The sequence below is a fragment of the Rhinoderma darwinii genome, chromosome 1 (assembly GCF_050947455.1).
Source record: "Rhinoderma darwinii isolate aRhiDar2 chromosome 1, aRhiDar2.hap1, whole genome shotgun sequence".
NCBI classification, from domain to species: domain Eukaryota; kingdom Metazoa; phylum Chordata; class Amphibia; order Anura; family Rhinodermatidae; genus Rhinoderma; species Rhinoderma darwinii.
In genome coordinates, this window is record NC_134687.1 from 177879982 (window position 1) to 177907361 (window position 27380).

The following is a 27380-nucleotide window of genomic DNA, read 5'->3' on the forward strand; positions in this document are numbered from 1 at the left end:
TGTATGGCGCTATTATAGTTAGGTGCAGTGTATGGAGCTTTATTATATTTAGAGGTGTTGAGAATTTTGACTTCGTTTATAGGTGCAGAAATGTTTTAAAAGTGAGAAGCTGAAGACATCTGTGCGGAAAACTGCAGAAATGGGTCATGGCTGGAAGAAATCCATCATAGAGGTCTGGACTAGAGGGAGAAGAAAAGAACTAGAATCTGAGACGTCACTGGTGAGTCACTTAATATAAATGTTTATTCTGCCTCTAATCAGTACTGTAGTCGCTGTATGATCTGCAGCGAGATGATGGGTGGTTTGATTTTTTTTTTGTGAAACAGCATCTCCCAGCATATCCTCACCATTGTTCGGGCCATGCTGGGAGCTGTAGTTTTACGCCGTACAAACCTATACGGCAAGGGTTGCACTAAATTGAGCTGTATTTGTTCTGGTGTTGTATATATGTACTGATCTTGGTTCTGATATTGTATGTAAGTACTGAGCTTTGTTCTGGTGCTGTATATACATATGAGATTGGTTTTGGTGCTGTATATATGTAATGAGTTTGGTTCTGGCACTGTATATATGCACTGATCTTTGTTCTGGTGCTGTATATATGTATGAGCTTGGTTCTGGTGCTGTATTTATGTACTGAGGTTGGTTGTGGTACTCTATATATGTCAGAGCTTGGTTCTGGATCTGTAATTATATAGGATATATTTATAATAACAAAATTGCAGGGCAGATAGAATTGTTCTCAATTCATTGTATATTTCATGGGAGCCTGTCTGGTAGTTTTAAGCCCTTGAACCGCCACCATGCGGTAATACATGACCTGACAATATTTCCAAACATTCCCTTGTATGTTGTTTTCAGATGCAGCAAATTCTTTAAAATCCACTTTTAAAACGGCGCACACTATATGCTAATTACTCATTAGGGGGTCATGGGGCGGTCCCGCTATCCCGAAGAGTCACATAGTCGAAATCTGTTGTGTTTTATTGTTGTAATAAATATTGTGTTCGAGGATCCATGGCATTTTATTATGTCTAAGTGTTATACGTTGTCTCCATGTGTCTAATTGACTTTAATAAAGATTATTTGTATTTTTTCAAACACCTGGTCGTGACTTGTTTCTTGTTCTGGTTTTGTGTTTTATTGTTGACACCAGAAGGTGTTTCTTTAGGGTATGGCCACACGGAGCGGCCCTGACATGGTCCCAACGCGGCCTACAACCGGGCCGGCACCATGTTCGCCGTGGCTGTCAAATAGCCTATTAGTGGCCGCACGTTAATGTGGGTAAAACGTCCCGTTATCTGCAAAATCGTACGGCCATGAATCAATACACCCTTTATGGCCGCACGATTTTGCAGGTTACAACAAGTTACCCCCTATCCGTAGGGTAAGGGGTAACTTGCTGATCGTTGGGTGTCCAACAGCTCGGACCCCCACCGTTTATGAGAATGGGTAGCCCGAATTTGCCCGAACACTAAGTTTGAACAGAGTGGCAGGTCGCTCATGCGCACTGCCGCTCCATACATTCTCTATGGCAGCGCCAGAAAAAGCCGCACACTGCACTCGCCTATCTCCGGCGCTCCCATAGAGAATGAATGCAGCGGCAGTGCGCATGAGCGACCTGACGCTTGGTTCAAACTTGGTGTCAGACACCTACCGATCAGGAAGTTACCCCATACCCAACGGATAGGGGGTAACTTGTTGTAACCGGAATACCCCTTAATAAAGTATTTGACAGCCGCGCCTAACATAGTGCCAGCGCGGTGTTGGCCGTGACGCGACTGTGTCAGGGCCGCTCCGTGAGGCCTTACCCTTATAGAAGTTAGTGAGGAACACACAATTGTTGTTTAGGCCCTGATAAATACTTTCTTTTTCCCATGACTAAAAACAAATTACACATATCAAGGAAGGGAAAGCTGAAATACTACACATGATATCCTAGGGAGTTCCCTTACTGATTCATAGTGGGCATCAAGTCACAAAACAAGAATGATTTGAAAAACAGATTTAGGCCTCATTTACACGAGCGTAATATACGCGCGTGCGATGCGCGTGCTTTTCACGCGTGTCGTACGCACCTATATTACTCTATGGGGCAGTTTAGACGATGCGTGAATTTTGCGCAGCGTGAGTGCGTTGCGTAAAACTCACGACATGTTCTATAATCGTGCGTTTTTCGCGCATCCACGCACCCATTGAAGTCAATGGGTGCGTGAAAACCACGCATGCCGCACGGAAGCACTTCCGTGCGAACTGCGTGATTCGCGCAAGAGCTGTCAAAAGGATGAATGTAAACAGAAAAGCACCACGTGCTTTTCTGTTTACAAACATCCAAACGGAGTGTCAAATTAGAGATGAGCGCACAGAACTTCACCGGGTTCAGCCAAACTCGTTTTGACCGAACCCGGCAAAAAATGTGCGGGTACGCGACGTCAGGAGACAGTTACTGCCCACGGTGCTGAAAGACTTAAACTGTTTCAGCACCATGGACAGTGACTTTCGATCACAATATACATATACGTGTAAAAAAAAACAGAAGTTCGGACTTACCGATAAGTCCCGGCTCCTTCCTCCAGTCTGACCTCCCGGGATGACAATTCAGTCCAAGTGACAGCTGCAGCCAATCACAGGCCAAGCACAGGCTGCAGCCAATCACAGGCTGCAGCGGTCTCATGGACTGCCGCGTCATCCTGGGAGGTGGGGCCGGATGACAAGAGAGGGACGCGTCACCAAGGCAACGGCCGGGAGACCGGACTGGAAGAAGCAGGCAGTTCATGGTAAGTTTGAACGTCTTTTTTTATTCACAGGTTGGTGTATATTGTGATCGGCATTCACTGTCGAGGGTGCTGAAAGAGTTACTGCCGATCAGTTAGCTCTTTCAGCACCTTGGACAGTGACGGGCGTCGACTAGCCTCATCTCTATGATGGCGGCTGCGCGAAAATCATGCAGCCGCGCATCATACACGGATGACACACGGAGCTGTCAAGTGCCTTTTGCGCGCGCAAAACGCAGCGTTTTTTGCGCGCGCAAAACGCACACGCTCGTGTAAATCAGGCCTAAATGTTTTGCTTGCCACTTTATATGGTGAGTGTATCAGGAGCACTTCAGCAGGCAATGACTGGTAAGGCGCGGTCAAATACAGTTTATTGCCACAATTATCCAAAAATAATGGCAAATTTCACAGTAATCACGGTAATAAACCACAATTTTACTAAACATGCATTTTTAAAAAAAATATAAGCTTCTAAATGTATCAAACGTGACTAACCCGTCAATGGCCTATCCACTGAATATGGATAACTTAACTCAGAGTGCACCAAAAGACCAGCGTTATAGCCCTTCTTAAAAGCATCCAACATGCGCGTCTCCAGTATCTCAATTACTTTCTTCTTTGTTACATGAAGAATTCCTAAATTGGGGAACCTATTAATAAATGAAACATAGAAACAAATAAAATATTACATTCATTGCTACTGTTTCAACTGCTACATCCACACCTGTCATATAGAGCAGAGCAGGTGCCTTATAAATGTACAGATGAGGTTCTACATTACAATTTACATATTATTATTATTTATTTGACCATAGTTTTACACTAGATTGCTAAGTAACAGCACAGAAGTGACAGTAATTGCCACCTTCTCCTTTCTGGTAAATAACCTGTTCATAGACCATGAAATATGTTACAGGGGTTATCCCATCTCAACAACTTATCGTCTATCTACAGGTTAGGCGATAAGTGTATTTCATCGCGTGGGGTCCCCCACTGTTCAAGAGGACAAGGGTCTCGAGTTCCCTGAATGAGCGGAGTGGCGGTTACGCATGTGCACTGCCACTCCATTCATTCTTTAAGGGATTGCCAGAGATAGTCAAGCACTGCACCCAATTTATCAAAGCGGCGCATGCTGCCTGCTAAATTTGCTGCATCTAGCTACTTTTCTCTTTCTTGTAACACCTCCTGGTTGGCTTAGTTTACGTCAAAATTTTATCACATTTTAAACCACGCCCCTTTCTGATAGACCACACCCATCTCCCGCTAATTCACACCCCCATTGTTGAGCATGTCTAAGTAAGAGTCTAAAACTGTTAATAAATGTAGAGCACAGCATATACACATTTTGAATAGTAATTCTGCCCCAATGTCTAGCTTCTCTAGGGTCTAGGTTCTTTTTGATTTCTGCTTCTCTAGATTCTATTACCTCGATTGCCTAATTAGCCTTACCATTGTGGCTCCTATTTAAGCCTGGACCTCGCAGTACCTCCTTGCCAGATCATTAAAGAGGCTCTGTCACCACATTGTAAGTGGCCTATTTTGTACATGATGTGATTGGCGCTGTAATGTAGATTACAGCAGTGTTTTTTATTTAGAAAACCTATCATTTTTTACCTATATTAGCTTTATGCTAATGAGTTTCTCAATGGACAACTGGGTGTGTTTTACTATATGGCCAAGTGGGCGTTGTGGAGAGAAGTGTATGACAAATCAGCGTCATACATTTCTCTCCATTCATTTATACAGCACATAGCGATATAGCTATATCGCCATTTGCAGCCACATAAGCACACTATAACGTTACTGCAGTGTCCTGACAATGAATATACATTACCTCCAGCCAGGACGTGATGTATATTCAGAATCCTGACCACTTCTCTGGTGATTTACAGCATAGCAGGCGTAGTCTCGCGAGATTACGCTGTAAGCTGTCATTTACAGCGAGATCTCGATGTGCTGTGCTGTAGTCTCACACAGACGCTACAGAAGTGGTCAGGAGAATGAATACACATGAGGACCTGGCTGGAGGTAATGTCTATTCATTGTCAGGACACTGCAGTAACGTTACAGTGTGTTTATGTGGCTGCACATAGCGCTATAACTATATCGCTATGTGCTGTATAAATGAATGGGGAGAAGTGTATGACGCTGATTGGTCACTGATTGGTCAGTGTCATACACTTCTCTCCACAACGCCCACTTGGTCATATAGTAAAACACGCCCAGTTGTCCATTAAGAAACTCATTAGCATAAAGCGAATATAGGTAATAACTCCGTCAAAAATTGTCGTTTTTCTAAATAAAAAACACTGCTATAATCTACATTACAGCGCCGATCCCATTATCTACAATATAGGCCACTTATAATGTGGTGACAGAGCCTCTTTAAGCTTCCTGCTTATAGCCTAGTTCCTCTCACCTATTGCCACTATTTGTGTACCAAACTTGGACAGTTTTTCTTGCTATTTGCACCCTCCTTTCTGATCGTTTAAGCCACTGGACTTTGAATCTGCCACAGACCTTGACATTTTATTGACAGCTTCTAATATTAAATAGACGTCGTTGAACCGTTGTAAATTGGCCCGGGGTTATAAACTTTCTATAACCTCCTTTAATTATCACTGGCAATGTATTACTTAGTACACTCTTTACCATACATTTTCACCAATGTTTACATACATAGATCCGACAATATGCCTGTGGGTCAACACTGAGCTGCTACAGTCTGCGTTCATTAGTATTGTTGTCCTAATTTTACAGGGTACATGTAGCAATATTTGTTATGGTTTGTACGATTCCAGGAGATTACCACCTAATCTAAATGCCTAGAAAGATAAATGATTAATGATAAAACTATAGTTTACCATTGATTCCACTTGCTTGTGCATACATAAAAATCATCGTCATTATCGGCAGTTTTGGTAAATGTAAATAGCGCTTTTTTGACATTTACATTTATATGCCACTCCGATTGAACGAGTGCTTTTTAATGGCTGCATATGTATGACGACTATGCTGATAGAAGTGTCCATCAGATACCGGTATCGATTGTTCGTCTGTGTTTTGAAAAATTGTTACACGTAAACAGGCCTTAACCCCTTAATAACCAGCCTATTTTAGACCTTAATGACCAAGGTATTTCTTACATTTTTCCATCGTCGCATTACAAGAGCTATAACCTTTTTATTTTTACGTCGACATAGCTGTATAAGATCTTGTTTTTTGCGGGACAAGTTGTATTTTTTAATAGCACCATTTTGAGGTACATATTATTTATTGATTAACTTTTATTAACTTTTTTTTGGGGTAATAGAAAAAAACCTGAAATTTCGCCACTCTTTTTCGCGTCCTAAATCTACGCCGTTTACCGTGTGGTATAAATAACACAATAACTTTATTCAGCGGGTTGTTACGATTGCCACGATACCAAATTTGTATAGATTTTGTATGTTTTACTACTTTTACACAGTAAAAACGCATTTGTTTCAAAATTATTTGTTTTTGTGTCTCCATATTTGAAGAGCCGTAACGTTTTTATTGTTCCGCCGATGCGGTCGTATGAGGGCTTTTTTTTTGCAGGAAGACTTGTAGTTTTTATTGGTACCATTTTGGAGTAGATGCGACTTTTTGATCACTTTTTATCACATTTTTTTTAAAGTCAGGATTCACAGAAAACAGCAATTTTTCCATAGTTTTTTATGTAATTTTTTTACGGAGTTCATCGTGCGGGTTGTTATGGACGAGGCGATACCAAATATACGTAACTTTTTTACTTTATTTTGGTTTTTTAATAGTAAAGCATTTTGTAAGGGGAAAAGGTGGGTTTTTCATTTTTTTTTAATTAACTTTATTAAACTTTTTTTTTACTTTCTTACTAGTCCCACTAGTATTGCAGTGTATTACTGCCTGTCCGTTTAAAACGGACAGGCATCTGCTAGGACATGACCTAGCAGGCATTCACTACAGGCAGCCTGGGGGCCTTTATTAGGCCCCCGGCTGCCATTGGAGACACAGACACTCAGCGATCTTATCGCCGGGTGTCGGTGGGATGAGAGGGAGCTCCCTCCCTCTCTCCAAAACCACTCAGATGCGATGCACGCTATTGAGCGCCGCATCTGAGGGGTTAAACGGGTGAGATCGATACTAATATCGATCTCACACGTTAGAGCAGGGACGCCCCCAGCCCTCAGCTGCCTCTGGCAGCTGAGAGCAGGGAGATTCGACAGCTCTGTTTATTTATTCTGATCCTGTGCCGTAAAAAGGCGTATGCATCAGAATAAAGCCCATTAGTGGCCGCCGTGAAAAGGCGTATTGGCAGTCACTAATGGGTTAATATTTCAGAAAGGGTGTGTAGATATCAGTACTACTAGTCATCTAGTGTGGGAAGTGCGATCTCAGTGCAAAAAAAAAATCTCAAATAAATGTCAACAATATGTGAAACATGCTGTGGTTTGGAATATCTGAAAAAAACAGAACATGTTTTTCTAGATATTTCCTGCCCTCTTGTACTTTACATATATGCGCAAAATCACCTGTAACAATAAGATGTAAGAGAGAGCAACTCACCCCACAACATTGTCTTTAGGTCCCACGTTCATAGAGCAGATTCCATGTTCACAATGCTTCCCCACTAAGCTGTGGGCATGTAGCCGGACATCTTTGCCATTGGTCACCAGCTGTACAATTATTTTGGCTTGGCCAACGTAGCTGTTTATCTGTCAAAGATACAAAGCTTGAAATTTCATAATTTATTGACCACAATATTAAAATAAGTAGGCACAGTCTATTTTGTAACACTAAAACAAGAAAAAGATCTTTGATTGCATTAAGCTCTTAACAGTTAACTCCTTAACGCCGAAGGACGGATATATCCGTCCTCAGCAGCTGCTAGTTCGCGCAGGAGGACGGATATATCCGTCCTGTGATGGCGTGGGTACTGACAGCTTACCCATGCGATCAGCGGCAGGAGCACGGCTGTTATACACAGCCTGGCTCCTGCTGCAACTGCCGGAATCGAAGCGCGCGCCGATTCCGGCAGTTTAACCCATTAAATGCCGCTGTCAATAGTGACAGCGGCATTTAATGTGTTTGACAGAGGGGGGAGCTCCCTCTGTCACCCGATCGGCGCCCCCGCAAACAAATCGCGGGTCGCCGTCGGGTTTTTTAATGACAGCCGGGGGTCTAACAAAGACCCCCAGGTCAGTCTTCCGCAACTGCCTGTTAGGGTATGTTCACACGGCGGGGGTCCGTAACGGCTGAAATTACGGGGATGTTTCAGCCTGAAAACATCCCCGTAATTTCAGCCGTACCGCCATGTGCAGGCGCTTGAACGCCGCGTCAATTACGGCCGTAATTAGCGCTGCTATTCATTGGAGTCAATGAATAGCGGCTCCAATTACGGCCAAAGAAGTGACAGGTCACTTCTTCTACGCGGGCGTCTATTTACGCGCCGTCATTTGACAGCGGCGCGTAAATATACGCCTCGTGTGAACAGACGAACGTCTGCCCATTGCTTTCAATGGGCAGATGTTTGTCAGCGCTATTGAGGCGCTATTTTCGGGCGTAATTCGGGGCAAAAACGCCCGATTTACGTCCGTAAATAGGCCGTGTGAACATACCCTTAGGCGATGCCAGAGGCATGGCCTAATAGGTTGCCTGTCAGTTTTACACTGACAGGCAATAATGCTTTGGTATACTAAGTATACCAAAGCATTATATATGCGATCGACACATCGCATAGTGAAGTCCCCTGGTGGGACTAAAAAAAAAAATGTCAATCAGTTAAATAAAGTTTGTGAAAAAAAATAAATAATAATTACAGTCAAAGTCAAATAAAACTACTTTTTTGGCCCAAAAAGTGGTTTTATTTAGTAAAACGGTCAAAACAAATCACACATACACATATATGGTATCCCCGCGATCGTAACAACTTGACCAATAAAATGAACATATTAATTAAACCGCCGGATGAACGGCGTCCAAAGAAAACGCAAAAAACAACGGCAAAATTCTCTCTTTTCTCCCATTCCCCCCATAAAAAATTAAATAAAAGTTAATCTATAAGTCCCATGTACCCCAAAATAGTACTAATAAAAACTACACATTGTCCCGCAAAAATCAAGCTCACGTACGGCCACATTGACGGAAAAATAAAAACGTTACGGCTCTTGGAATGCGGCGATGCAAAAACAAGTAATTTTTTTCTAAAAGGGTTTTTATTGTGCAAACGTAGAAAAAACATATAAAACCTTTACATATTTGGTATTGCCGTAATCGTGCCGACCCACAGAATAAAGTTAACATGTTATTTACGCTGCGTAGTAAACGGCGTAAACTTATAACGTGAAAATGAATGCTGGAATAGCTGCTTATTTTCAATTCTCTCCTAAAATAAAGTTAATAAAAGTTAATCGATATATTATAAGCATCTACAAATGGTACAATTACAAAATACAACTCGTCTTGCAAAAAACAAGCCCTTATACGGCTATGTCGACGGAATAAAAAAAGAGTTACGACTCTTGGAATGCGACTGTGAAAAAACAAAAAATAATCCTTGGTCATTAACGTGCAAAATGGCCCGGTCATTAAGGGGTTAAACAGCATTTTACATGCAAAATAACAGTCACAAGTAACTATAAGGGTATGTTCACACTCTGAGCCAAAAACGTCTGAAAATACGGAGCTGTTTTCAAGGGAAAACAGCACCTGATTTTCAGACGTTTTTTGAGCAACTCACGTTTTTCGCGCCGTTTTCGCGCCGTTTTTTCGGCCGTTTTTGGAGCTGTTTTCAATAGAGTCTATGAAAAAATGGCTCCAAAAGCGTCCCAAGAAGTGTCCTGCACTTCTTTTGAAGAGGCTGTATTTTTACGCGTCGTCGTTTGACAGCTGTCAAACGACGACGCGTAAATTACAGGTCGTTGGCACAGTACGTCAGCAAACCCATTCAAATGAATGGGCAGATGTTTGCCGACCATTTCGAGCCGTATTTTCAGGCGTAAATCGAGGCATAATACGCCTCGTTTACGCCTGAAAATAGGTCGTGTGAACCCAGCCTAAGTCCCTGAGCTGCCTTCTTTTATTAAAGTGCAAAACTACCCACAATTTATGTTTTGACATACCGAAGAGACATGTCAGTAGGTCACATTAGATTCTTCAAGCTTATACAACTGCTGATTTCCAAAATAATAGAGCGCACAAGCCTTATTGGCACCACTCTGAGATTTTTAGCAGTGAAAATATAATAAACGTCCCTGTCTGGGCTCCAGCAATGTGTCTTTCCCTTCCTGGCTGCCCTTCACATTGCTCACAATATAATCCTAAGGGTATGTTCACACGAGGGCGTCCGTAACGGCTGAAATTACGGGGATGTTTCAGCCTGAAAACATCCCCGTAATTTCAGCCGTAGCGGCATGTGCAGGCGCTTGAACGCCGCGTCCATTACGGCCGTAATTAGCGCTGCTATTCATTGAAGTCAACGAATAACGGCTCCAATTACGGCCAAAGAAGTGACAGGTCACTTCTTTGACGCGGGCGTCTATTTACGCGCCGTCATTTGACAGCGGCGCGTAAATATACGCCTCGTGTGAACAGACATCTTTCAATGGGCAGATGTTTGTCAGTGCTATTGAGGCGCTATTTTCAGACGTAATTCGGGGCAAAAACGCCCGAATTACGTCCGTAAATAGGCCGTGTGAACATACCCTAAGACTCCATGGTACTGGATCCTGGTTCTGCCTTACCTCTGTACAGACCTTAGCTAGTCTCACTACGTCTACTTACTTTATTCCCAACTCTTCTTACTACCCTCACTGGTGAATTTTTGAATTGACTTTCTGTTCGCATATCCCCTAGCAACCGCACCTCCAATCTATATCTGTGTATTCTGGTTCCACCTTCGCTAGACGTCAGGAAGATGCTATTAAGGAAGTCAAACACCGGACTGGCTTAGGGCACCCAAGTCTTGTGGCTAGCTTATGTCCTCGACCCACACTGGGTCTACAGGTGAATTGTGCCGTGAGGATGGCTTTTATCCCTGGTTATCGCAGGAACCAGATCTGTACAGAAATCCTCTGACACATCTAAGGAAACTGCTATTGATTTGAATGGCCCTTATAATGTTGCATCAGATATTTTCATTGCTAAAAAAAATGGACATTCCTACATTGTTAAATTTGGTGGTAGTTGGAGCTCATGGACTACATTGATGTTATCTTTTGGCAAATATCTAAGACCAATTGTAATAGATTTCCTCTTTAACCAGTTCCCGACCGCTGGCTGTGTATTTACGGCTGACGGTTGTGGTCCCTAAAACCCGCGCCATAGACTATTTACGGCACGGTTTTAGCTTGCTGCCGACCGATCGGGCAGCTGAATGTCGGTTCTCCGGCTGTCAGTGACTGCCGGGGACCTTGAGGAGAAGATGGAAGCAGATTTCGCTGCTTCTATCTTCTCTGATGTCTTCTACACTGCGCTCAATGAACGCTGTGTATATGAATAGAGGCAGCGTTGGTCCCAGTGATCATGTGACAGGTCACATGATCGCCGGGATGCCGCTAGTAGCAGGCTGTTGCTGGGTCTTATTAGTGACAATAGTCACTATAAAGGGCTGATTTCCCCTGTAACTGGGGCTGCTGTGACGTTATAATGGAAAAACATGGTGTAAAAGAAGTTAAAAAAAAAATAAAGTCCCCCAAAGGTCTTTACTGACCTTTGAGGGGCAGACCATAGTAAAAAAAAGTGAATTTTTTTTATAATAAATACACAAAATACCCACCCCAAAAAAAGTTCCCCTTGCCAATAATTATCGTAACGCTAGCCCTGAGTCAATTACCCTAAAATAGACATGTAATATATTAAAATTGACAGTAGACAATGACGATCACAAATAAAAGGTATATTTTAGGGTAAAACTATGTTGTTACCAGAAAAAAAATAGCTAAAAAGTAAAAATCCTTATTTTAACTTTAAGCCTAAAAATTCTAAAATAGCAAAAAGGATGTGTATAAAAAAAGAAACATGCATTGTCTACGGAAAAAAACATCGCAAGAATCACGTCGCTAAGCCCAACAAGTAAAAAAATTATAGCTGCTTAACTAACGCGTGCTAAAAATGGCTAAACGGTGTCTGGTCCGGAAAGATCAAAATATCCCGGTCCTGAACTGGTTAAGTTGTTAGAAATGCTATTCACCTATTTCTGGGAAGCTCAATGACAACCAATATTGCTGCCATTTCAGATCCATTAGAGATTGTCACCTTGCTGTCATAGAACCTAACAGCAAATCTGCCTTGTTCCGGATGTATAAAGGAGCATGGAGATTCTCATTAGATATCTAGGCAGATTTTCCGTCCAGGAGGAAGACATTTGTCCACCTTTACAGCACATTGGTTGCTATCCAGACTCCTTAAGGGTATGTTCACACGAGGTCATTATGTCCGTAATTGACGGACGTATTTCGGCCGCAAGTACCGGACCGAACACAGTGCAGGGAGCCGGGCTCCTAGCATCATAGTTATGTACGCCGCTAGGAGTCCCTGTCTCGCTGCCGGACAACTGTCTCGTACTGAAAACATGATTACAGTACGGGACAGTTGTCCGGCAGCGAGGCAGGGACTCCTAGCATTGTACATAAGTATGATGCTAGGAGCCCGGCTCCCTGCACTGTGTTCGGTCCGGGACTTGCGGCCGAAATTTGTCCGTCAATTACAGACGTAATGACCTAGTGTGAACATACCCTAAGGGTATGTTCACATGGCAGTGTCCGTAACGGCTGAAATTACGGGGCTGTTTTCAGGAGAAAACAGCTCTGTAATTTCAGCCGTAATGGCATGTTGAGGCGCTTTTTGCTGCGTCCTTTACGGACGTTAAATGGAGCTGTTTTTCTATGGAGTCCATGGAAAACGGCTCCATTTACGTCTGAAGAAGTGACAGGCACTTCTTTGACGCGGGCATCTTTTTTACGCCCCGCCTTTTGACAGCGGGGCGTAAAAAAAATGACCGTGTGCACAGAACATTGTAAGACCCATTCTAATGAATGGGCAGATGTTTGCCAACGCTATCGAGGCGCATTTTCGGACGTAAATCGAGGCGTAAAATGCCCGAATTACGTCCGTAAATAAGCCGTGTGAACATACCCTAATAGTGAACTTGTTATCCAGTGTTATATGCCCCACTCCAATTATTTTGGTGAAAAAGGTGGAATAATTTCCTCTCCAGACTCCTGATGAAACTGGAATATGGAGAAGACTGAGAAACCTGATTAACAAACCATATTGGGGGCTATAATTGCAGCTGTGTTAGATGCCACCCAGCTTTCCCAGACACAGATAAAAGCAAGGAAATGGAAATTTTGATTCCACTGTCTTTTAATAAAAATAAGTTCACAAAACAGTTAATCTGTATAATAATGTATAATAATACTGCACAGTAATGACTCATGTGTTAGTTGGCAAACCATTTTCCATGGTATATGATACGAATATAAAAAAAACCACGTCCAACATAAGATCACTAACATTGTGACAGTTTAAATATGTGACTGTCAGTGTTAGTGTATAGTAAGAGGGTAGGGAGTGTGTTAAGGGAGTTTTACACTGGGCCGATTATCGGGCTGACACGCGTTCATATAACGCTCGTTGCCGATAATTGCCTTGTGTAAATAGGGCAGCGATCAGCAGATGAACAAGTAAAACGCTCAATCATCTGCTGATCGTATCATTTTAAAAAAGTTAAATATTATCGTGATCGGCAGCACATCTCCCTGTGGAGACACACTGCTGACATGATAATAATGTATAGGGACGAGCGATCGGAGTAACGACCGCTCCTCCCCATCCATAGCTCCGTGTGACAGGAGCAAACGAGCGCCGATCAACAATGTCTTATTGATCGGCGTCCCTGAAACGGCCAAATATCGGCAGGTGTAAAAGGTTCTTAGGCCTCATTCACACGGCAGGGTTTCCCGGCCGGGTGCCGGCCGTTCATAAATTGGCCGGCACCCGGCTGCATTAGGAATGATAGACCCCTAATGGGACTATTCACACGACCGATTTTTTGACGGCCGGGAAATCCGGCCGTCAAAAAATAGGACATGCTCTATCTTTGCCCGGGCACCCGGCCGCCCGGCTCCCATAGAAGTCTATGGGGCCGGGTATTACACGGCCATCACCGGAATGTGTTCCGAGTGATGGCCGGGTTTCCCGGCGCTTGCGCTCTATCTCCTCCTCCTCACAGCGCAGAGTGCATGTGAGGAGGAGGAGTTGATGCCATTCTGACGAATGGCATCGCTGTACACTGTGTTGCAGGGCCGGGGTGTACAGCAGGTGGAGGGAGCGCTGCGCTGGCTCCCGTCCCCTGCTTGTTAAAAGCACCCTGGCCCGGCGACACCTTCGATGGCGCCGCTAGTAGCAGCAGCTGCTGCGGCTGCTACTACTGCAGCGACGCCACTATAGCAGAGCGGGGAGGTATCTGCTATGTGCTAGCCGCACTTTAGCTCCTTGAAGGAGCGGAATCCCCGTGTTTTCGGGGATTCCGCTCCTGGACAGAGCGCTTGATGTCTCTGTCCATATCTGGGCAGTGACATCAGGGGAAACTCCTGAAGCGGAATCCCCGAACACATGGGGATTCCCCTTCAGGAGCTGCCGCTGATGTCACTGTCCGGATCTGCCCGGCCCGGCACGGATGCATAACTTTATGCAAACCGGCCGGGCAAAATGGCCGACACTCGGGCTCGGGAACGACCCGGTCGTGTGAATCCCGCCTAAATATTAACAAACAAATCTGTCTCCAGCACAGTCTATGGTTTACAAGAAAGACATAATAAATGTCACATGGGCTACACAAATAAAGCAATCATAGAAATAACCCCAAACCTCTTAGCATGCACATGTGGATATTGTAGCTTCTGCATAAATCTGAGCATCTGGAAGGCAGCCAATGCACTTCTATTTCCCTGTAATGGAAAGTACACTAACCGGTCCATGGAATTTCCCAAATCAACATGCAAAAAACCAATGTGCAAAAAATGACTGCTACAGTCAGAAATCTGCTCTGGTGTGAGAGGGATTATATTAGTTACACTGATTCATATTTCAATCTATCATAAAAAAGGAACTTTTAAAAATTACAAACTGCACACCTTTTAGGCCTCATGCTTTTGTGTCTGCAATTTGTCAGCATTTTTGTGGATAAATTGCGGACCCATTCATTTCTATGGCCCGCAAAAAATTAGGAAAAGTTATTTTACGGTCCGGATTTGTGACTTCACTAACCTGGTGAAATCATTTTTTTTTTTGTTGCGGATGCGTGAATCCTGATGACACACGGATGCACAGCAAAGGTTTTTGCGGTCACATGGACCTCAAAGGATCAAAGTTCATGTGCATGAGGCCTAAGGGTATGTTCACACGCCGTGGTTTCTGACGTAATTACGCCTGAAAAAACGGCTCCAATACGCCAATAAACATCTGCCCATTGATTTCAATGGGAATTACGATGTTCTGTTCCCACGAGCCTTTATTTTACGCGTCGCTGTCAAAATACGGCGCGTAAAATGAAGGCTCTTCAAAAGAAGTGCAGGACACACTTTTTTGAGGCGTTTTTCATTGACTTCATAGAAAAACAGCTCCAAAAACGTCCGTAAAAAACGCAGCGAAAAACGCGAGTTGTTAAAAAAACTTCTGAAAATCAGGAGCTGTTTTCGCCTGAAAACAGCTCCATATTTTCAGATGTTTTTGCTCACTGTGTGTGAACATACCCTCAGGCCTTATTCACACGAACGTGTTATACGTCCGTGATACGCACGTGATTTTCAGGCGCGTCGCACGGACCTATGTTAGTGAATGGGGCCGTTCAGACTGTCAGTGATTTTCACGAAGCGTATGTGTACTGCGTAAAACTCACGACATGTTCTATACTTTCCCGTGTTTCGCGCAGCATGCACCCATTGCAGTCAATGCGTGCATGCAAATTCCGCTCGACACATGGAAGCACTTCCGGGTGCCGCGCGTGATTCGCGCAACAGTAGTAAAAAGAATGAATGAAAACAGAAAAGCACCTCGTAAACATAAAAACAGAGTGTCATAATGATGGCGGCTGCGCGAAAACCACGCAGCCGCGCACCATATGCTGATGCCACACGGACCTTTTGCGTGCGCAAAATGCAGCATTTACGCGTGCGCAAAACGGACACGCCGTGTGAATTAGGCCTAAGGGTATGTTCACACGGCGGGGGTCCGTAACGGCTGAAATTACGGGGATGTTTCAGCCTGAAAACATCCCCGTAATTTCAGCCGTTCCGGCATGTGCAGGCGCTTGAACGCCGCGTCCATTACGGCCGTAATTAGCGCTGCTATTCATTGGAGTCAATGAATAGCGGCTCCAATTACGGCCAAAGAAGTGACAGGTCACTTCTTCTACGCGGGCGTCTATTTACGCGCCGTCATTTGACAGCGGCGCGTAAATATACGCCTCGTGTGAACAGACAAACGTCTGCCCATTGCTTTCAATGGGCAGATGTTTGTCAGCGCTATTGAGGCGCTATTTTCGGGCGTAATTCGGGGCAAAAACGCCCGATTTACGTCCGTAAATAGGCCGTGTGAACATACCCTTAGTGTAATGCAGCCTAGTCTTCAATACTCGGGTTCCATTTTTCAGACCTAGTTTTTCCCCATTTTAATAGGAGGGAGATAGGTCAGTGCCAGACACCTCTATGTCTTATCTCTCAGGCCACGTTCGCACGTGGCAGAATTTTTCAGCTGTAAATGTTGGTGCATTGCAAAGGCTGAAATCCGTAGTGAAATTCCGCTGCTTTTCCGCAACATAATGTGCATGCTGCGGAGGGAAAATTCTGCACCGCAGCCTGATTTCCGCACAGTTATTTTCCGCAATGTCTGAACTAACTTTCCTAAAAATGTATAGAAACAAATGTAAAAAACGGCTGCTGGGGAATTCCACTGCAGTCCGGCTGTTCCCCGAATACATTAAATTGTTGGACGATCCTAAACAAACTGAAATAGTGTAAGGTGATGAAACACAGCCAGATTTGACTAGTTTGAACCATGATGGATCTAAGCCTCTCTATATTCATGATAATAAAGTTATCAACAAAGGGAAAGAGAAAATTTAAGTAGGGATGAGAATTATTATTATTAATTATTTTTTTTAAATAGATCCGCCTGGAGAGGGCTCCAAAGTGATTTCTATGGCTTTGATCTACAATGATAGTGATTTTCTCCAGTTGGAGAAAACTTGAAATAGTGTTGATTCCTCCCAGGGGTGGTTGACCCCTAAAAATTACTTCAAGGGCACAAGAGCAACTCAGAAGTCACAAAACATTCAAGACGTTCATCGAAAGGACCGCAAGTCTCTGTAGCTTCAGCTAAGGTCATAGTTTACGACTCCCCAATATGAACTAAAGCGATTCATGAACATAAAGAAAACCACCGCTATTGAAGAGTAACATTGAAGCTTGTCTCACATTTGCAAAAAAGAAGATTCTCAAGGCTCCCAGGATAATGTTCAATCGACAGATGAGTGAGGTATGTTGAATTTTTTCACCACGGATTTAGCAGCAAATTGAAAAAGGTTAAATTCTATGACCAATCTGCAACGTATAGAGCATGCTGCTAATGTGAAAATCTGCAGCGTGCTCGAAAATCCATGCAGATTTTTTTCGCTATGGATAAAAGGGGTTTCACAAAACCACATCCACTGTCACTGTACCAAATTTTTTCTTAGATACTTGGAGCAGAATTCACATAAAAAGCCCAGAACAATTCTGCTACGTCTGAACAAACCTTAAGAAATAGTGTTCTTTGGGTAATATCCTGTGCGGGGTAAAGCACATAAAAGATTCCTCAGAAAGATCATCATTCACAAGGTCCAAATGCCAAGATAATTTGCATCTTCAGAATCTAAAATGTTGCATTAGATAAAGGAGCCATTTATTTTCTACTGTACCAAAAATTCTTTAAAGCTATATGCAGCTTTGTAACTATTTTTGTATTGCTCCAACACATCTCAAATAAAAAAATGAAGCAACTTTGCATATAGTCTTCCAAACTATGCTACTGTTTTATGTATAGATCTCCTATCTTGATTAATGTGTTTCCATGGTTACAGACTACCAACAAACTGGTGTGTAGTCTAATTCTGCAGTTACTTCATTCCTCCTGCACCCCTCTAGTGATATCTGGAAGAGATGTCTTCATGAGACAACCCCCTTAAAGGTGATCACAAACCTTCCGACTAAATCAAGGGATAATTCAGTATAAAAAAAGGAGTTTGTCAAAAGAAGATTCTAAATACAAATGTATTTATTTTTGCATTCTACATACCACCTTAAACTTAACAGTAGATTCCAAGAGTGGATGTGGTTTATACAAATACTCTAGTGGTAAAATAAAATATCTGCTAAATGAGATATGGAAATTCTTCTTTTTGTTCAGCTTTCTTAGGCTGTGTTCACATCTCCGTTGTAAATTGTGTTTTTCTCTTCTGTGATGGCAGCAGAAAAGCAGAATTCAAGCTGTGACAGATCCGTCACACGACAGACACCAACAACGCCTGATGGTACCCATTCATTTAGAATGTCCAAGAAAATGACTCAAAGGGCAGATATCCCCACTAGTGACCCAGCCCTTCGCTAACAGGCCTTTGAAATTATTCGCTTATATAAGTTCTTATTAAAATTATTTAAATTTGGTGATTGGATCAAGCAATAAACTAAATATTAAAATAAACTGTGTGCCCGGTATTATTAATGAATGTTGTGTATATTTGTAGCGCATATTACGGTGCTTTCCTAAGTATAAAGAGAGGGGGTTAATGTCCGAATCTATATCCCCTGTATTAAGCGAAGTATCCTAGCACAGAGCATTAAAACATGAATGCATTACTAGTGTCCCCCAACATGTTTTGCCATATTTATGGTGTCATCATGGGAATAGGACATGAGCAGTTTATAATTTAATATTCACTTTATTGTAAAAAATACTTTTAATAAGCATTAATGAAAGTTAATAATTTTATAGCCTGTTAGTGAATGGGGGCTTTATGCCCTTTTAGTTATTTTAATAGGTTTAGACTCAATTCCCTTCCTGAGCAGATTATTTAGGGTTTTGACATAACGGGTTCATGGTGTCCGTCATGCCTGACTGACTATTTTCTGCTACTAGTCAGTCCATTTTTTGACATTTGAAATTTCTTAATTTCTGGGCCACAAGTATGAACTGCTGTAATGTGTACCAGACTAAAACAGTAAAATATAAATACAATTTCTTGTATGATTTTATATTTAGGGAAACGAAGACTTCCCCTTTCTTGAACAGTCGAAATGTAAGGGCCTGTTCAAATCAGCGTTCGGTTTCCATTCATGGGTTTCGTCGGAGCTCTCCCTTGGAGGTACCCATGAATGAAAATACAAACAGAAACCATAGCTTCCGTTTGCATTACCATTGATTTCAATAGTAATGCTTCCGTTGCAAATGGTTTCCGTTTGTTTCCTTTCCGTAAGGTTTCAGGGCTTTTTGGCGGAAAAAAATTGAGAAGTCGACTACGCTATTGTTTCCGCTCAAATAATCGGAAACCTTACCAAACGGAAACCATTTGCAACGGAAGCATTACCATTTAAATCAATGGTAATGCAAACGGAAGCGATAGTTTCCGTTTGGCTTTTCGTTTATGGGTCTCTCCGACGGAAAGCTGCACACAGCCATTCAATAGCCATAGACAAACATTGGTAGTAGTATGGATCGTACTGAAGAGATCAGTTACTTTAAATGTCATAGGATACCATCTTTGCCACAAAAGAGTATGTCAAATTTCTGATCTGCTAGATCTGCCCTAGTCTACTGTAATTGCTATTATTGTCTAGTGAAAGAGTCATCACTCACTACAGAGCTTCAAGCGCCCTCTGGAAGTGACATCAGCACAAGAACTGCCTCAGGAACTTCATGAAATGGGTTTCCATGGTCGAGCAGCGGCTGGAGTGGTGTAAAGCACGCCATCATTGGAGCAGTGCAAATGTCTTCTCTGGAGTGGTGAATCACATTTCACTATCTGGCAGTCTCATGGACGAATCTGGCTTTGGCAGATGCCAGGAGAACACTACCTACTTAGATGCATAATACCTGCTGTAAAGTTTGGTCGAGGAGGGATGATGGTCTGGGGTTGTTTTTCAGAATTTGGGCCAGGCTCCTTATTTGGAGTGAAGGGTAATGTTAATGCTACACATTTTACACAATTGTATGCTTTTCAACATTGTGGAAACAATTTGGGGAGAGTCCTTTCTCATTCCAGCATAACAGTACTTCTGTGTATAAAGCAAGGCATATGGGGCTGCTGGAGCTACCTCCTGGAGCCCCACAGAAAGGGAATGGGGCGGTGGCCGAGCATGCGCAGTTATGCTCCATTCATTTGAGACACACAGGGAAGGCCAGGTAATTCTGTTCTCGGGATCGGTGGGGGTCTGACCGTTGGGATAGGTAATAAATATTGATTATGGGAAAACCATTTTAAGTAGGAAGTAGAATTATCTATAAAGAAACAGCACCTCCCTTTCAAAAAGCACTGAGACTAAGAACTGTGTGTGTGCTTCTCCGCGACTTGGGGACCGTACTCCTGGTTGCTCAATGTATTGCAATGTGCATGCTGAACAGTTGCAGCCGAGGGTAGTTGGGATACGTAAAAGGTAGTGGTGTAATGGCCACAAGGACTCACGGAGACTCAGGACATTCCCAATACTAAGTGACTGATGCATCTCTGTGCTGGTGCATAGGCGGGGTAGGCGCTGGCAGAGAATTACCTCATATTCAGTTTTTTATTGGTTTTAATACAAACAGGTACAAACACAGTTAGGGAAAATGTGTCCCCACAATAGAGAGAACATGACAGATGAGGGCACAGCCCAAACATGAGGGTGAACATCACATCCTATAGAAAGCGCAAAGTACCATAGGAGTCTAAGGAAGCATATGAGAAAGGAGTATTGCTTAAGAAAGAAAATAAGAGTACAACAGTTCAGCTTCTCATACGTCCTAAAACGCAATGGCAATAGTGAGCGAGCGCAATCACAGGAAGCCGATGACCACTTAAGACAGACACAAGAAGGGAAGGAGAAGGAGAAGATATAATGGGAAACAAACAAGGGCAAAGAAGAGACAAGTGGCGGGGGGGGGGGGGGTTCATGGTGAAGCTGGACTCCGATTCCGGATTATCATGAGTAAATAAGAAGCAGCTATGCACCTTGCAAAGACATGATTGGAGCAAGCAAACCCACACACATCTGTATGTAGTCCCCGCCCCGAGGAAGTCCCATGGGAGAGGATATGCAGTGCATCTCAAGTCACCGCATTCCGGTAGGTGGAGGAAGAAAGGAACACAAGCCATGGAGACCAAGTGTCCTTGTATCTGGTAGAAGCAGCCGCAGAATGAGCCAGAAGGTGCTCCATTCGCTGCAGTAAGGCAACCTCCTAGAACCACTCATCCAGCTGTGGAGTGACCGCCGTTCGCCACCTATGGGGAATAACTGATTTGGCAGCTTGGAGGAGGTGTCTAAGTAGAGCGTTTGTAAATGGGTAATGGCATAGGGAACATGAATAGAAGGGCCGCCTTGGGTGAGCTAGGGACCGAGACCCCAGTGACATCTAATATAATTTGGAGAACCGCCTCCCAGAAACTCCGTAAGGAGGGACAACTCCACCAAATATGAGACATGCTTCCCCCCGTCATTTTGGCGCAATCAGACTTGATGGGAACTCCTGCGGAGGTTGAGTAACCCCAGAATCTACTTTAATAAATCTATGGAAATTACTCTGTGATTATTAAAGAACCAATCGTTACAAACTTCCTCCTGCCTAACAGTTTTGAGGAATAGTTTTTTGTTTATTCTGACACCATCAAGAATTGTAGCCTTCAAGCATTGTGTACTGCAAGAAAGAATTAACCTGTTTTCTGTGAATTGTTTGAGACAACGTTAAGTAAAGGGTGTACATCTTCAAAGCAAAAAACATGTGGTTGTTTGTTCTTGTTGCCCCCTGTTACAACCTCACAAATGCTCTTTTGGCTGAATGGGCAATAATTCCCAAACACTCCAAAATCTTGTGGAAAGTGTTCCCAGAAGAGTGGATGCTGTTATAGCTACAAAAAAGGGGCTCAACTTCATATTAACGCCCATGATTTTGGAATAGGATGTCCAGGAAGCTCATATAGGTGTGATGGTCAGATGTACACATACTTTTGGCCACTGTATGAACTAAAGCATAGATTAAAAACTGGTTTAGAACATTTACTATATAATTACTGACAACATGTTAATTGGAATGTGTGTGTGTGTGTGTGTGTGTGTGTGTATATATATATATTTATTTATTTATGCTTATATAGATTTTTTAGTAATGTGGTTCACCTCTTAAATTTATTTTTTCAAAAATCTGATTAATAGTGCAGAAGATGGGGAATGAAGTGATATGTTATCTTTCTCCTGCTCTACTGTTGGCATAGTAGCAATCCAGCTTTGAGCGGTATGAGTTAAAGAGAACCTTTCAGCTCCCCATACATGTGCAGCGTGTAATGGGGAGGGCTGCATAAACCCTGGTGCACTCTAAAAAAAAATTCTACCTACCTCCGTTATTTAGATATCGGTGCCGTTATATTTGGCGCGCGATATTTAAAAAACCCCCTGAACAGTCAACAGGGCGTATACTGGCAAGGGGGCGTGTTACTATGGCTGTGACACTGTCGAATCAGATATGGACAGTGCCACAGCATGAGAGAGTATGCGATTGCAGTCTTTTCATCCGAACAGGCAAGGGGGCGTGTCAGTGCTACGGACAGTGTGAGCTGGAGAGGAGAGCGCTCTCTCATCTCTTCAGCTCTTGGGAGAGATCTGATGACATGCCCCCTTGCCAGTTCGGCAGACAATACAAGACTGATCTCTCGCAAGAGCTGGAGAAGAGAGAGGGCTCTCCTCTCCCCAGCTCTTACACTGTCCGTAGCAGTGACACGCCCCTTGCCAGTTCGGATGAAAAGACTGCAATCGCACACTCTCTCATGCTGTGGCACTGTCCATATCTGATTGGACAGTGTCACAGCCAAAGTAACACGCCCCCTTGCCAGTACACGCCCCGTTGACTATTCAGGGAGTTATTTAACCCCTTAGTGACCAGCCCATTTTAGGCCCTAATGACCAAGCTATTTTATTCGTTTTTCTATAGTCGCATTCAAAGAGCTATAACTTTTTTATTTTTTCGTCTACATAGCTGTATGAGGACTTGTTTTTTGCGGGATTAGTTGTGCTTTTTAATAGCACCATTTTTGGGTACATATAATTTTTATATTAACTTTTATTAACCTTTTTGGGGGGGATTATAAAAAAAACCTGAAATTACGCCATTGTTCTATGCGTTTTTAAATTGACGCCGTTCACTATGCGACGTAAATAACGTTACCTTTATTCTATGGGTCGGTACGATTACGGCGATACCACATATGTAGAGTTTTTTTTATGTTTTACGACTTTTGCACAATAAAAACACTTTTGAACTAAAATTATTTGTTTTTGCATCATCGCTTTCCAAGAGCCGTAATTTTTTTATTTTTCCATCAACGTAGTGATTTTTTGGGCTTGTTTTCTGCGGGACAAGACGTAGTTTTGAATGGTACTGTTTTGGGGTGCATGGGACTTATTGATTCATTTTTATTATGACTTTTTTGGGGGGCAATGGAAAAAAATTGCAATTTCGCCATGGTTTTTTGCGTTTTTTTTTTACGGTGTTCACTTTTCGGTTTAAATTACATATTAACTTTATTAATGGAGTCATTACGGTCGCGGCGATACCACATATGTGTACTTGTTTTTTGTTTTTTTTTACACTTTTACTAAATAAAACCACATTTTATGGAAAAAAATGGATTTATTTTTTACTGTACTTTTTATTAATAATCTTTATTTCAAATTGGTGACTTATTTTATTAGTCCCACTAGGGGACTTTACTGTGCGATATTCCGATCGCTGCTATAATGCTCTGGTATACTTCGTATACCAGAGCATTATTGCCTGTCAGTGTAATGTCCAGGGCAGACCTGGGGGCTTTTATCAGGCCCCCGGCTGCCATGACACCCCATCGGAGACCCGCGATTGCATTCGCGGGCCGCCGATGGGTGACAGAGGGAGCTCACTCCCTCTGTAAACAAAGTTAAATGCCGCGGTCGCTATTGACGGCGGCATTTAACGGGTTAAACGGCCGCGATCGAAGTAAACTTCGATCGCGGGCGTTGGAGCAGGAGCTCAGCTGTCATCAGACAGCAGATCCCCGGCTCCTGCCTGCACGGGAAACCCGTGCAGGACTTAGACTAGGCTGACGTGAAAAGGCGTCAGCCTAGCCTAAAGCCCATTAGTGACCGACGTAAAAAGGCGTATTAGTGGTCACTAAGGGGTTAAATATCGGGAGCCAAATAGAACAGCACCGATATCTAAATAACGGAGGGAGGTAGAAAAAAAATGTAAAGTGCCCCAGAGTTTGTGCAGCCCTCCCCATTACATGCTGCACTCAGCTGCACATGTATGGGGAAGTGAAAGGTTCTCTTTAAGCTAGGTTTGCAAAAAGTTTGTCAATACTATTGGCGGTATATGCCTGGAAATAAAACAAAAAAACTATCCAAGCATATTTTGTACAGTACCAATAAACGTTCATGAGAAAGGTCTATGCCATACCAGTGTCAAATTGACTTTTGTTTTACATCTGGATCATTTTTTTTAAGGTACTTAAAAGCGTAGGGTGCTATACAATACAAAATGACGATGTCGCTGCCTTACTCTACAAACTATTGCCATTTATCTGTGTATGTATCTATGTTGTATATCTTCACTTTAATTCATTGAAGTCTATCCATATAAATCTAACCTTAATTTGTGGATAGGATTTCTTGTTTTTCTCACTAGATGCTCCTGGAAGGCCACCATGTGAAGGTCCTTCACACACGTATCGAAAGCGAAAACCTCTCTGCAAAGATAGTACAAATAGAATATACATACAATAAAAAAAAATTGAAAGTATATTTTGTTTTTTTTGTCGAGCTCATGAATTTAAAAATACTGTCTTAGGCCTCATGCACACGACCGTGCTCGTAATTACAACTCGTAATTACGAGCACAGCCGGGCACGGCCGACCACGGGCAGCCGGCCGCTTTTCCGAGCCGTGCTCCCATTATAAAGTATAGCAGCACGGCCCGTAAAATAAAAAAATAGAACATGTTCTATTTTTAAACGGCACGGGCACCTTCCCGTGAGAAAACCCCCAGAAGTCTATGGGCCCGTTATTGCGGGTCGTAATTACGACCCGCAATAACGGGTGTTTTTACGGTCGTGTGCATGAGGCCTAAGGCTTCATACACATCGTGTTTGTGCTATCCGCCGGGCGTATACGTTTTTTTATAAAAACGTGGACTATTGAAAACATATACAAACGTGTACCATTTTCTGTTCACGTCTGTGTTTTTTATAGCGTGTACGTTTAGCGTATACTCATATGTCGGTATAAGTTTCTGTCTGTCTTTTACCTAAAAAAATGTATACGTTTTTTTTTTTTTTAAAGTGAACACTGATAGAAAAAAAATAGATAGATTTAGTCTATGTAAACTGAAACAAACGTATAGCATTACGTTTGCATACGTCGTCCATTGAGATCAATGCTAAAAAAACGTTACTTTGCGTATACGTTTTTTTTAAAATACAGAATAGCGTAGCAGACTACGCTTTTCAGTACTTTCAAAAAACAGTATCCCAACGTAAACCATGATAAACATAGACCAAACGGATGCTATTTTGGTTTACGTTTGACCCATCATAGTCTATGTATATGCTGAGCTATACGTTTCAATACTTTTTTTAGTATTTAAAAAAGTATACGCCCGGCGGATAGCACAAAGGCAATGTGAATGGGGCCTAAGGCTGGGATCACACATGTAGCTGTTAAGGTAGTTTTTTGAGCCGAACACAGGAGTGGATCCAAAAAAGAAGGAAAAGTATAAAGGAAAGACTAATATGTCTCCTCTCTTTTATATCCACTGCTGAGCGTGTAAAACTTGCCTGTAAAATCAGGCCTTAGAAATGCATGCTTTGCTTCATCTTCCACTCTAGATTGCCAGTGTCCAGGAGTGCTGGTGACATGTATCAAAAGATGACACAACTCTGCATTGGTAATACTTGTAACAGAAGAAGATCTTAACACAAGCGCAAAGCTTAGGCCATGTCACCTGTGCCATCTATAGTTACATTCCTCAGCAACACTCGACATTATATATTCGGGTCCAGCACTAGTGTCAAATTAGGAAATATATTCCTATTAACATAATAGTAACAGTGACATCTGCTACATTTCTCCTGCTCTTAATACATAATATTTCATCACAACTTATGTCCCCCTCCTTGTATGTGTGAGGATTACTTATGACCCTCTAAGGCATTGGGGCTCTGTTGCTACCCCTTTAAATTCGATAGCTAGGCCATTGATTGGAATGCTTTTAGAATCTAGCATAATACTCCACAAGTTATATCTGTATGATAACACAATCGAATACTATGCTAACTGCAGTATATTATTGCTATGAAGACAGATAACCAAGCCATAAACAAAACACTACAGCATAAAAACAGTGTAGGTAAAATTAAAGAACACAAAACTGGTTATTTCTTTACCTGTTTAGGTTGCTCTACAATTTCAAGATATGGTCCATCAACTTAAAGAAAAAAAAGGAGAACATTCAGAGGGATACCAAGCTCCTTGGTATAAATACTAATAACATTGGATTGTATATGCTTACAATTATTTGCATTATCCATGAAGTAAGTGAATGTTTTCATACTGGACACTTTATCATTGATCATTTGTCTCACTGACATGGGGAAAGGATCGCTACAAACACTTACATTGTTCTGATCTGTATAATAATGGTTTCATATATACAGGCCTTAATTGGGTGGTCTGGATTAGAAAACTTCAAATACTCTATGGGGATATCTAAATTATTAGAGGGGGGGGGGGTTTCCCAGGTTTAGGACCCTCATCTATTAGAAAGAGTGGAGAGCAGCTACAAAGAATGCCTCTTGCTCTGGAGGTCCTGACAGGTTCACAGACAGTACATTCATTTTAATGGGCACTACATAATGCTTTGTTTCCCCTGCGGTAGTGCTGTAGGGAATTGGACACTTGCAATCAGATTCTCCAGCAGATTACAGCCGATCGCTTTGGTTCCTAGCAGTTTATTGTTGGGGGATACTTCTAATGCAAAGGAATCTTTGATAGCGGACAACCCCTTTAACTGAAATTCTAAAACATCATAGACTTTTGAGCAAGTGAACACTAAATGCAAACACTGACTAAGGCTTCGTTCACATCTACGTCGGGACTCCGTTCATGGGTTCCGTCGCACCTTTCCGTCAGGGGAACCCATGAACGGAATACAAACTGAAACAAACGGAATCCATAGCTTTCCGTTTGCATCACCATTTATTTCAATGGTGACGGATCCAGTGCAAATGGTTTCCATTTATCAACATTGTGTAAGGGTTCTGTTGTTTTGACGGAATGAATTGCGCAGTCGACT

At 42.5% G+C, this 27380-nt stretch overlaps 1 protein-coding gene across 1 annotated transcript in view; it reads right to left on the reverse strand.

Annotated features, from left to right (window-relative positions):
- NFKB1 (nuclear factor kappa B subunit 1) overlaps positions 1-27380 on the reverse strand; it is a 140868-nt gene that overhangs the window by 40176 nt on the left and 73312 nt on the right. The window contains exons 4-7 of the mRNA XM_075860621.1: positions 26473-26513; positions 24679-24777; positions 7341-7489; positions 3270-3424 (exon numbers count right to left, since the gene is read on the reverse strand). Coding sequence (XP_075716736.1) covers positions 3270-3424; positions 7341-7489; positions 24679-24777; positions 26473-26513 — 444 coding nt within the window. The remainder of the gene's footprint in view (positions 1-3269; positions 3425-7340; positions 7490-24678; positions 24778-26472; positions 26514-27380) is intronic.